Source organism: Myodes glareolus, chromosome 4, assembly GCF_982192425.1.
Source record: "Myodes glareolus chromosome 4, mMyoGla1.1, whole genome shotgun sequence".
Classification (NCBI taxonomy): Eukaryota; Metazoa; Chordata; class Mammalia; order Rodentia; family Cricetidae; genus Myodes; species Myodes glareolus.
The window spans coordinates 65,671,875-65,684,478 of record NC_142029.1 but is presented as its reverse complement, the minus strand read 5'-3'; the positions used below and the strand labels follow the sequence as shown (position 1 = coordinate 65,684,478).

Genomic DNA, 12,604 nt, shown 5'->3' with positions numbered 1-12,604 from the left:
ACACACAGTCACATGCCTGCAAGACTCCCATTCTAGAGGAGCAGTGGGGCGACACTTGGGAGGAAGGCAAGCAGATCTCTGTGAGTTCAAAGCCAGCCTGGGCTACAGAGCTAGTGCCAGAACAGGCTCCAAAGTATCAAAAAAGAAAAAAGAAAGAAAGAAAGGAAGGGAGGAAGAAAAGAAAAGAATCAAAGAAGAAGAGAAGGAGGCCCCCAGCTGAAAGGGGGAGGAAATATACAAAGCTCCTCATAATCAGAACAGACAAGAGGAGCCCCAGCTCTGTCTCCAGGATCAAGGGTTACAGCCTTAGACATAATCTACTTCTCTCTGTCCCAAGAATGCTCATTATTTGTAGGAAAATCCACAGCATTAAGTTCTGGGCCTCAAGCTCCAACTCCTAGAATTACTTTTCTCCAAGTGCCTCCTCTCTAGCTTTAACGGATTCAGGTGTTTCTCCCCTGGTGCCACCCACTACCTCCTGCTTTCTTCCAGAATTCACTGGGGCTAGAAGAAAAGCCTCACATCCCCTTATGCTCTCCTGTTAACTGGAAAAAACTAAACTATGAGTGTCGCAGAAGTTACTGGGAATAGTAGCGCTACCAGACTCTGGGGATCTCCGCCTAGGCAAAAAGGAAAACACAGTCATTCACTAATTGACCTAACCAGCAAGCTCCAACAGTCCTCCAAAAAAAAAATTATAGGATGAACACTATACCCTATCTGCCCCCCAAAAAAAAATGTGTGCAGAGTTGTAACTCCTGCCTAATCATCTGTGTGCACCACTTCATTTTACAGAGAAATAAACTAAGATCTACAAAGATAATAGTTTAATCCCCTACCTTATCTGATGAGTTTAAAACAGCTCGTAGAGGTCAGAATGAAACAAGACAGTGACCTCCATCTCTACCCAGTTCCCAGCTCCCTAGGCCTCAGACAGAGAGGAAGACCCTACATAATTATTGAGGAGAATAATAATAACAAATAATTAGTTTTCCTGAAATTCAAATTGAGCTGATCATCTTACATTTTATCCGACAGTCCTGTGTCAGAACCACTACTCAACCACAGAACTCCAAGGACTCCCATTTTGACTGTTCCTGGAGCCTCACTTTAGTTTTCTGAAAAATGGTAAGAAACAAGTGAAAACTAGCATGGTGGCACCTGCCGGTAATCTGAACACTGAGGCTAAGGCAAGAGGATCAAGAACTCAAAGCAGAGTCAGGTGGTGGAGTGCGTGCCTTTAGTCCCAGCACTCAGGAGATAGTAGCAGATGGATCTCTGAGTTCGAGGCCAGCCTGGTCTAAAGCTGGAACAGGTTAGGTAATGTCATTTGGGTACCCAGAGAAAGCCCTTGGCCCTCCCAGCTCTCTTTCTCTTCCCCCGCTCCCCGCGATCCACACATTGAGGCTGGAACCCCTTTCCTGTTCCATGAATTTTTCCCTTACACTAAAGAATAATCTTAGAATACTCTTTTGGAGTTATCTCAGGATTATTTGACTCGCAGTTTCCCTCATTGGGCGTGTTCAGCTTTACCTGGCAACGCAGTGTGGGGCCCAGTCTACACTCAACTCTCTACTGGATGCCCAGGCAACCCCACGGTGCTCCTGGTTGGCCAGCTCAGTGCACGTTCCCCGCTGGTGGCAGGCGATGCACATGCCACTCCTCTGATTTGTCCCTTTTAATCGGTCCCATCTCGAAGATGCCACTGGCTCTCCAGCCAGTGATCCCTGCAGCACGCACAGTCCGTGACTTGCACTGATGGAAAGCTTTGGGTTTTCTCTTTATCCTGGTGACCAACTCTTGGAATTGCTTCAATCACCTTAATAACTGCTCTTAATTTGTTAAACAAAGTGTATTTTTCATTATCTAACATGCACAAAACCAAAGCTGGATTGTCTGCCACTCTTTGCATCTCTTGGCCATGTGGCTGCTACTGCGACACCTACACCTACTCCAATTCTCTGTAATTGCTTTATGACAGGAAAGATGTGAAAAACTACAAAAATCACCGATAATGTAACTATCCACGAGTTCAATAATTATTTTGTTTATGCTATAAATGGTATTCAGCAAAGCTCATGTGATTTTCCTTATCCATCACTTTATTTGGTTCTATGAATTAGTTGTTTTTCATATTATCTCATTAAGAAAATGGTTTGATAACAGAGCCAAGAATGAGGCACTTTTAGAAATGATACAGTCTTTACAGACTAATAATGAACAGCTAGTTGGAAAAATTAACACTTTTGAGGGGGATAACATTGACAGGCAAAATCCAGTCAATGTCTAAGAGTGCAGAGACATTATCTGAAAGAATTCATGCTGCTGAATTTAATAATTGGAATTTATTGAAAAGTTATGATAGATGAATGAATAAGATATAGCTCCAGGAAGGTAATATGCATGCCATTCAAATTATGTTCAAGGATGAGATGTTATCTTTACTGGAGAAATTTCATAGTCTGGAATTCTCAATGAGAGCATTAAAACAGAACACTGGACAGGAGATTCAGACTTTACAAAAAGCAGTAATAAAAAGATTTAAAAAGATTGAGGAATTTGTTGAAACTGATGAGCAGGGACAGAAGGTACAAGGACAGGATTTAGCCTCTTCAGTAAGTGCCAGACTCTGGGATGACTTACCCAGAGGTTTAACTGCTTATCTGATAATTTCCTCAGAAAGACCATCTGGCACAAAGTACCCTAAAGTAGCCAAAGAATGTGGATGGGAACCAATATGTATGAGCACTCTAAAAGAAATTAAACAAACAATAGTAACTTATGGCTGCATTCACTATTTGTCAGGGAAATGATGAAAACATGGGCTTCAAGCAATAAGGCTACCCCCACTTAATGATTGGCTTCAATTAATCTCAGTGATCCTAGAAGATGGACCTCAGCAGTTTTGGAAGTGTTATTTGTAACATGAAAGGGCCTGCTTGTTGGGGGTTTTCTGTCCTGCCCGGCCCCCCAGCTATTTAGTCCCAGAGAAAAGTCAATCACACAGATCTCTATCAGTTATAATGCTGATTGGCCTGTTAGGTCAGGCTACTTATTAGCTAACTCTCACATCTTGATTAACCCATTGTTCTGATCTATTTTAGTCATGTGGCTCAGTACCTTTCTCAGTTTGGGCAGATCACATCCTGCTGCTTTGGTGATCTGGGCAGGAGTGGGAGGAATCAACTTCCTCTTCCCCAGAATTCTCCTGCTCTCCTTGCATCATTCCCACTTCCTGTCTGGTTTTCTCACCTACACCTCTTGCCTGGCCAATCAGCGTTTATTTAAAACATGATTGACAGAATACAGACAATTCTCCTGCACCAGTTATTGGAGAGAAGAGGCAAGAATTTTAGAACAGGGAAAAGCAAAAGGATTTGAGACTTCCCAACATCAAATTCTTGGTGAGGGCCATTACTCTGATCCTCAGGACCAGGCTCTGTAAGATGAATGCACCTGGTCCCTATATAGCAAGCAGCTTGGGACAGGATTCAGGAATAAGAAAGAGAATTGAATCATATATTAGGGTTAAACAAGCCCAGAGAGAACCCTTTAGTGACTTTTTATTAAGATTAACCAAGGCCATAAAAGTAGGAGTAACAGACCCAGAAGCTAGATGTGTACTTATTGAATCTTTGGCTTTTGAAAATGCCAACTTAGAATGCAAAAAGATCCTTGGACCTTTAAAGTTCAAATCAGTACCAACTGATGAATGAATACTGCATACAATGAATGTTGAGACATTTGACTATAGTACTGAGGCTTGGGTAGGAGAAACAATTTCCAATGGTGTGAGGAGACACCAAAATGCCAAATGTTTTAATTGTAGTAGAATAGGACATCTGAAAAGAGATTGTAGATAAGAAATTCCTAGGAATAATGTCACCTCTAGGTTGGCAAGAATAGGAGGACTCAGACTTCTGGTATATATAGCAGGCATGGCAAAGGCCGACATTGGATTAATGAATGTAGATTGACAAAAGACAGACAAGACAACCTGATAACAATGGGAAACTCCTTGGGGGCCTCTTGCAGGCCTCCATGTCAAACATGGTACAATCATTCCCAGTCACTGTGTAAGACATGTCTCACCAGGAAATTAGCACCTGACCTAATAGTTCATTTAAACAAAACTTTAGATGGTGACAAAGACTTAAATAGTCCCAGAGAATTAGCAGCTGAGGCGGAAAAAAAATTGCTGATCATTGAAGAGAAATTACAGGAGGCATATGTGGATAGGGTGAATCCAAATCTTAATTATAGTCTAGTCATATCGTCTTCCAGAATTTCCCCTACAGGAACTTTAATGCAGAGGAAAATATTATCTTAGAATGGATCTTTTTACCACATAAACCAAGTAAGAAATTAAAAATTTATGTGGAAAAGGTCTCTGAATTATTATAAAAGGAAAATTGAGATTTTTGTCAACTAACAGGTATAGACCAAGCAAATGATAGTGCCTTTTACTACTGATGAAATTTTAAAAAATATGGGAAGACAATGAACCGTGGCAAAGAGCTTGTGCTAATTTTTTGGGAGACATTAATAGCAATTATCCCCATAGCGACAGAATTAACCTTATAGAGAGAACTACTTGGATTCTTCCCCAAATTGTATGTGATGCACCAATAACTGGAGCCTGCACATTTTATACTGATGCAAATAAATCAGGGAAGGCAGGTTACAAATCAGAAGAATTAAGTAAGGTGGAACAAAGCCCTTATAATTCTGTTCAGAAGGCAGAATTATATGTTATTCACATGGTGCTAAGGGATTTTAAAGAACCTCTCAATATACTGATTCACAATATGCAGAGTTGTCATGCATATCAAAACCGCTGAATTTATACCAGATAATACAGAATTGACTTCATTATTCATTCAGGTTCTAGACATAATCAGGAATAGACTTTGTCCCATATACATAACACACATCTGATACCATACAGGCCTGCCAGGTCCTCTAGCACAAGGTAATGCAAAAATTGATTGATTATTGATTGGAGATGTGCTGAAGGCCTCAGAATTTCATAGAAAACATCATGTCAATAGCAAAGGTTTAAAGAGTTTCCTTTTACTTGGCAACAAGCTAAGGAGATTATAAAGAGATGTTCTACTTGCTCTTTCTATAACCAAATACAGTTACCTGCAGGGAATAACCCAAAGGGTACTCAAAGGAATAAAATTTAGCAGATGGATGTGTTCCACTTTACAGAATTTGGAAAATTAAAATATGTATACCACACTATTGACACGTGACTTTTCAATGGGCAACAGCCTTGAGCTCAGAAAAGGCCGATTCAGTAATCACACATTTATTAGAAGTTATGGCCATTATGGATATTCCTCCACAAATAAAGACAGACAATAGTCCAGCATATGTATCTAAGAAAATGAAAGTTTTTTGCTTATTATAATATAAAGCATATTACAGGTATACCAAACAATCCTATAGTTCAGGCAGTTATAGAACTATCAAATCGAACAATAAAGGATATGCTAAACAAACAGAAAGGTAGTGAAAATACCCCCAGAAATAGATTGCATAATGCTTTACGAACCTTGACTTTTCTAAACGATAACGAGAAAGGGACAACAGCAGCATAGAGACATTGGATAATAGAAAAGTCTTCTGAGTTAAATCAGCCAGTGTATTTCAAAGGTGTGTTGACCTCACAATGGAAATGTACTGCATTGTGAAAGGTGTTTCGCTCTTGTTTTCACAAGAGAAGAAAAACAATGGATACCATCAAAATTAGTAAAGATTCGGTTTGAAAAAAGAGAAACCTCATGAGAGAGAGAAATGACAGCTCATCCACAGAGGTGACACACATAAAGGTGGGAAGGAAACCTCATAAGGGTTAGGCCAGGGTTCTATTCTTGTCTTCACAGAAAGGTACACATCTTCAAAAAGTCAAGAGACCTTGAACGTTTGGATGCCTAAAGAGGAAAAACTAACTATTCACGAAGGATCACCAAGTAAAATGGAATATGGCTTATGAGGACAGATGATTTGAAAAAAATTATTTTGTATATATATAGTTGGCTTTGAAGTTGGACAATGGCAATCCTTCTCTAAATCCAAGCATGTTGTTAAAAGAAAAATTCAGTTTCTGTCTCATGTCAGGAGCCATCTGGTATGGGACAGAAAGAAGAAAGAATTTGGGAAAAAATTTCCTTTCCTCCATTCCTATTTTGTCTATATTATATCTTTCATTGAATATATGCCTATATGAATAATGTTTAAGTTTTCCACAATGAACAGTAGATTTTTCCTGCAGTAATCTTTGAGCTTTCCAGGAATAAGATGGGGCCCCACAACAATGATTCCACCTAGTTGATAATGATGTCATGATACTGATAGTGCTGCTATAAGACTGGTTTTGGGTGCCAGCTTCTGAAATAGTGCACCTTCTTACAACGTTCTGGCCATAACTCCAAAAAAAGAACTTTATAAAAACCCTACAGAATACCTCAGAGACCATTTTCAATTATAAAAGACAGTAATCTTGAAACTTAACCATCATTTTACTTTTACAGAATCCCATAGAAAGAACATTTCCCCCATATCAGTTGGAAGTAATTCTAGAAGACGACGTTCCCCTCTCCCAACAGGGTTTGTCCTCAGAGTTAGGGACACCATTTAGGGGTTGATTATTATTTGGGGGTTGGGGTGGAAATTATGTAGGCCCAGAGATCTCACTGAAAAAAAGAGGAGGGAAAATTGAATGGCATAATAGGTAGATTAGTGTGAACTTACTTACGCTAATAATAATAAAGGTGAGAAATAGAGTGAATACTTGTGAGCTATCATTTATGGACAATTTGCATTGGTATAGATTCTTATATATTGATATAAGTTCAAATTTTATCTGTTATATTGAATATGCTCCAATTTCTGTTTACAATATTTGTACAACTATGCAAGACTATTTTGTCAGATTGTATGCATGCATCTCTCTACCTCTGTTTAAGACATTTCGTATATTGATGCAATTTTTAGGATATATTTATCATATTGCATTATATATTTCTACCTCTGATCAAGATACATATACATTGTTTACATTCTGAGGTCATTGTCCTCATTTACTGCATAGCTGGTTAAAGAGTATAAAGAGTTGTTATAAAGGTATTAATTATTATAGGTCAATAATCATTCATGTTTGTTATACTTACAGTCAGAGTAATTAGGTTATTTGGATACATAGAGATTGTATTCTACATAGATATGTAATCTTCAACCACTTCAAAGATCTGTAGAACATGGCATTTAAATAACTTAGGGTTCTGTTGACATTAGACATGATTGCTCCTGGCAGCACCGATCTATTTCTGAGAGAATGTTGAGCACCAAAGACACTCCACTTGGAGTTTGTTTTCTTTTGGGTATAACTGACCTTTGGGCAAGGAACTTCCCATGCCTCAACCACTGACAAAGGTGCATGGTGTCTACACTGGACAAGCAGGATACAAGAAAAAAGACTGCCAAACCTTGCCAAGACAGGATAAGACGGTTCTAAAAATTTTCCAACCTCTGAAAATAGTCTGTCAGTTACTCTAGGCCTTAGCCAAAGTTGGCTGCTTCAACATTGCAAATGAGACTTTGGGTGATTGCTCAGGTAGCCAGTTGTCTCTGTCATATACTGCACATCTTAGAAGCTGCTTGATTTCACTTCCTGCCTACTCAAGTAATATTTCCCTTCTCAGCTCTTCGATGGGGTTAAAGATTAGATAGTCGTAGTTACCTTCCTCTTAAGACGTAGCCAAGCCATTTCCAATATAAGACTTAGACTCCTTAGGATAGAACGTTTATTAAAACATTTAGCTTATGTTCCTTGCTTAATATTGTTTATGCTGGTTATAATTCTAACTTTATCATTGATATCTGTTCCTAGTGTATATATTTTTGTATTGGGTTTGGAACTCTCTTATTTAGACAAATTGGGGAGGTGATGGGGAACCTCCTTCAGCCAATGACCTTTAAGAGACTGGACAAGGTTGGGGCATGACTTTTGGGTACCCAGAGAAAGTGGCCCAACTTGCTCTCTCTCTCTCTCTCTCTCTCTCTCTCTCTCTCTCTCTCTCTCTCTCTCTCGTTCCCATGTTCCACACCTTGAAGCTGGATCCCCATTCCTGTTCTGTGAGTTTTCCCCTTACAATAAAGAATAATCTTAGAATACTCTTTTGGAGTTATGTTGGGATTATTTGACTTGCGATTTCCCTCCTTGGATGCACTCAGCTTCACTGGTCTACAGAGTTAGTTCCAGGTCTGGCTCCATAACTACTGAGAAACTCTGTCTTGAAAAACAAAAATATCCAGGCAGTGGCGGCGCATGTCTTTAACCCTAGCACCTGTGAGACAGAGGCAGGCGAATTTCTGTGAGTTTGAGGCCAGTCTGGTCTACAGAGCAAGTTTCAGGACAGGCTCCAAAGCTACAGAAAAACCTGTCTCAAAAAAAAAAATGTGAAATCACATCTGATCTCTTTCTCCATTCTTTATCCCAGCAGAGAACTGAAAGTCATGGAGTCAGCAAAAGAAAGACTTTCTCCAGTGTTTCTCGCCATACAAAGTCATACATCTAATCTAAGTTGAAAGATATAGTAAAGGCCAAGGGGTCTCTTGGATATGAAACTAGACATGTTCACTCTTTTCACAAACCGACCCATTCATACTACCTTCCTGTTGAGCTGTCTATTTTTCAAATCTTTGCCCAGAACACACTTACCTCCTTCCTGGGATTTTCTGGCAGAACAGTGATGATGTAATCAGAAAAGAGGTCAAATAAGATGGTCAGAGATAATATAACATGCCCCATTCTTCACAGTGTGGTTGCCCAACACAAGACAGGAACTTAAGCATGAAGGGGGACATATGTCCTCCAGGCCCTCCTCCCATCACTTCTGACTGCAAGAGTTTTGCCCATCCCAGAGGCATCCTACAAGTGCAGGTTTGGGAGAGTGAGTATAGGTTTCAGTTTTTGGTTTATTTTGTTTTGCTTTGTTTAGTTTCTTGAGACAAGGTTTCTCTGTGCAGCCCTGGCTGTCCTGGAATTTGCTCTGTAGTCCAGGCTGGCCTTGCACTCAGAGATTCCCCCTGCCTCTGCCTCCCAAGTGTTGGGATTAAAGGCATGCACCACCATTGCCCGGGGTTCCCAACTTCTTCAGACTCAGGTTTCTTTAAGAGGAACTAGAAGTGGAATTGACATCAAACAGGCAACACTAGTCTTGCCTTCAAGATCCCAGAAGATTTTGGATTATTGACAAATATATTTATGTTCTGGTGGAATCTCCAACTCGCTACTGCAAGATCCGTAAAGCTCCATTCCCACCCACTCCCTCTCTCTCCAAAACCCGCCTGTTTAGAGAGTCTCTGAACAAAGGGAAGGTGCCAAAAAGCCCAGTTCTGCATATTTGGAGACAATTTCAGCATCCTCCCCTGATGCCACCAGCAACCCAAATCCCTGCCTAATCACCCAATTGATTAGATTTTGACCATACTTGGGCACAAACCCAGCTTGTGAAGGATAAGTCATCACCCTTGCCTATGACCTATAAAGTCTCCCTGCTTTAGTTCAAGGGTGTGACTTCCTTGCTCTCTGTCTCTGGGAACAGAGAAGCTGCCCAGGATTTGCTCTGTTCAAATATACTGTAATTATACTTTTTCAATTCAAATTGATCTGGCTTACTGTGTTGACCGAGAAACTTATTATTTGTTGGGGGGAGCAGAAAGCCTATTAGTTTATAGCTATAAGATTTCTACAGAATGCAGAGACTCCTTGGTCTGACTCATTGGGAAATACTCTGGGAACTGGTTAGGCAGAGCTTAGAGAAGAGTCACACTTTCATTTCAGAAGTTCTTTCATTTCAGAAGAATACCAACATCTGATGAGAAGAATCCCATCTTACCTACTCTGCCCCATTTGGACACCACCTTCATCACCCAGAAGAATCATCTCCTGTCTCTCCACAAGTCTGGATTATGAACCTAGATCCCTGAGATATTGCCAAATATAGCCTGGAGTACTGAATTGGGTCTGGAAGGCAAAACCATTGAGGAGAGACATTGCTAGGTTCAGAGGGTATCCAGGGCTCTTACCGTAGGGACAGCTCATCTTCATTCCCTAGTAGGTGGGGGTGTAGTGCTATGAAAAGTCACATGATGTTCCTGAGGGGAGTCCCTTCTGCCCAGCTTCTGATTCTCTAGGTTCAGATTTGTCACAAGAGATTTTTGTGAAGTCACAAAGCTGACTCCCTCTACATGTGGCCAAGGACCAGGACAAGCAGGAACTAATTGGGTATGGCTTAAAGAAAGGGAGGATTTGGAAAACAGCCTTTGACCAAAGAGAGATGTAGCGCCTGAAAGAACTCACTGGACCAACCTCAGTTTGAAGTGGGTGAGGAATCTGTCAGAGACCTGGGTTGAAGACAGTTTCTCAGATTTCAACGGTAACTACTGGGAGCTTGGGGTTTTGGTCCTTATCTGTGAGGCTGTCGCTTGAGAATCCTTTGGGGGACTCTTTCTTCCATTGAATACATATGAGGATCCTGATTACTGGTATTTATTCCATGGGAAAGGGAAGTTTAAACCTTTGACCCAGAACCACTTTATCCCTTTAATGAAAACCATCTACAGCCCGGCAGTGGTGGTGCACGCCTCTAATCCCAGCACTCAGGAGACAGAGGCAGGCAGATCTCTGTGAACTCAAGGCCAGCTGTTCTACAGAGCTAGTTCTAGGACAGCTAGGGCTGTCAAGCAGAGAAACCCTGTCTACAAAAACAAAAATCCATCTACGATCATCAGTTTGTTTTGTTGGCTTCCTGGGCAAGCATGGGCTACCATGTTCAGCTACACTGTAAAACAGCCCTACTGGAGTTCATAGCATATGCCTATAATCCCAGCACTTAGGAGATGGAGGCAGGAGGATCAGAAGTTCAAGTTCAGCCTTGAATGAAAGAAATAAAAGGGAGGACAGTCTGAACTACATGAGACCCTGGGAATGAAAAAAGGGAAAAAAAGATGAAGAAATCTGAATAGACTTGGAGTTCTTTTACTACATTCTAGACTACTCAAAGGAAAAAGAATGGCAGCAGAAATGGTGTCCTCTGACTCCTAAATATACTCACTTCCTGAAGAGTCAATCAGAGGAGAAAACAAGGATGAAAGAGAACACTTGCCGGGTGGGTACTTTAATCCCAGTACTCAGGAGGCAGAGGCAGGTGGATTTCTGTGAGTTCGAGGCCAACCTATGGTGTAGGAGAATTGTCTGTATTCTGTCAATCATATTTTAATAAAACGCTGATTGGCCAGGCAGGCAGTATAGGCAGGAAAGCCAGATAGGAAGTAGAGGTGGAGCAAAGAGACTGGGAGTATTCTGGAAAGCAGGAAGCTCCCTCCGCAGTTCTGCCCAGACCACCGGAGAGGAAAGATGTAAGCTGCCCCGCTGGAAAAGGTACTGAGCCATGTGCTAACGTAGACAAGGATAATGGGGTAACATAAGTTATAAGAGCTAATAAGTAGCCTGACCTAATGGGCCAATCAGTTTATAACCTTATGGAGTCCTGTGTGTGATTTTCCTTGGGAGTTTCGACTGTGGGGTACCGGGCGGGACAGAAACCCCAACAAGCCAGCCGGCCCTCATGTTACAAACTAGTCTACTGAGCAAGTTCTAGGACAGTCTTCAAAGCTACAGAAAAAAAAAACAAGAAAAAAAAGATGAAAGAGAACACTCAATTCTATAAAGTATGGAAAAGGCAGGTACTGCTGTGGAGGTCACAATTTATATGTAGGTCATGTTGAGAGCCACTGATAAAAACCATGCTTTAAAAATAAACTGATAAACTGGGCAATGATGCTACAAGCCTTTAATACCAGCACTTGAGAGGCAGAGTCAGGTAGATTCCTAAGTTCAAGGCCAAGCTGGTCTACAGAGTGAGTTCCAAGACAGCCAGAGCTACACAGAAACACAGAGAAACCCTGTCTCAAAACAACAAAAACAAAATGATAGAGGAACTAGTTCTAGAAAAAAATAATTTCAGTTCCTAGATCTCACACCAGGCAGTTCACAACCAATTGAAACAAAACCCCAGGAGATCCAGTGCCGCCTTCTGGCCTCCATTGGTACCCATAGACAAGACTGATGCAAAAACATAAATAAAAATAAAATAAAAATTGAAGTGAATAAAAGTATGTTTGAATTTAGGGTTCAGGAGCCACTTCTCTATACCTAGCACCATTTGTGAGAACAAAACAGGAACAAGAACAATACACCCTACAAGTTAATGGGAGACAAAAATAGGAAAATACATAACTTACAGGTTACTGGGGCCATCTATAGCATGATTAATAAAATGTAGCATGATTAATAAAAGCCAAATGTAGCATGAGTAATAAAAACCCAGAGACAGATACTGGGGTTCAACCTGAAGGTCAGAAAAGCCAAACAGCCAGGACTGGCTCGTACCTCGACCTCAGTCTGAAATGGCGATCCTGCCTCTAGGAATCTCAGAATGAGACTGTGTCTGAGAACTGTCTACTCCTGTCTTCTATTCCTCTCTAGTGCTAGGATTAAGGGCTTGCACTATTATAGCCTACCCGATTTCTA

The 12,604-nt window shown here is 40.8% G+C and overlaps 1 protein-coding gene across 4 annotated transcripts in view; it reads right to left on the bottom strand.

Annotated features, from left to right (window-relative positions):
• The window catches only part of Dcaf1 (DDB1 and CUL4 associated factor 1), a 76,109-nt gene extending 65,989 nt beyond the window's left edge, over positions 1 to 10,120 (bottom strand). For 3 of the 4 annotated variants that reach the window (XR_007228331.3, XR_007228332.3, XM_048417183.3), the window contains exon 1: positions 10,099 to 10,120. Coding sequence is in view for 2 of the 4 variants with exons in the window: in XM_048417183.3 (XP_048273140.1) it covers positions 10,099 to 10,120 (22 nt within the window). In the remaining 2 variants the exon portion in view is untranslated. The remainder of the gene's footprint in view (positions 1 to 10,098) is intronic. The other variant, XM_048417182.3, reaches the window with a different exon arrangement.
• Between the last annotated feature and the right edge of the window lie 2,484 nt (positions 10,121 to 12,604).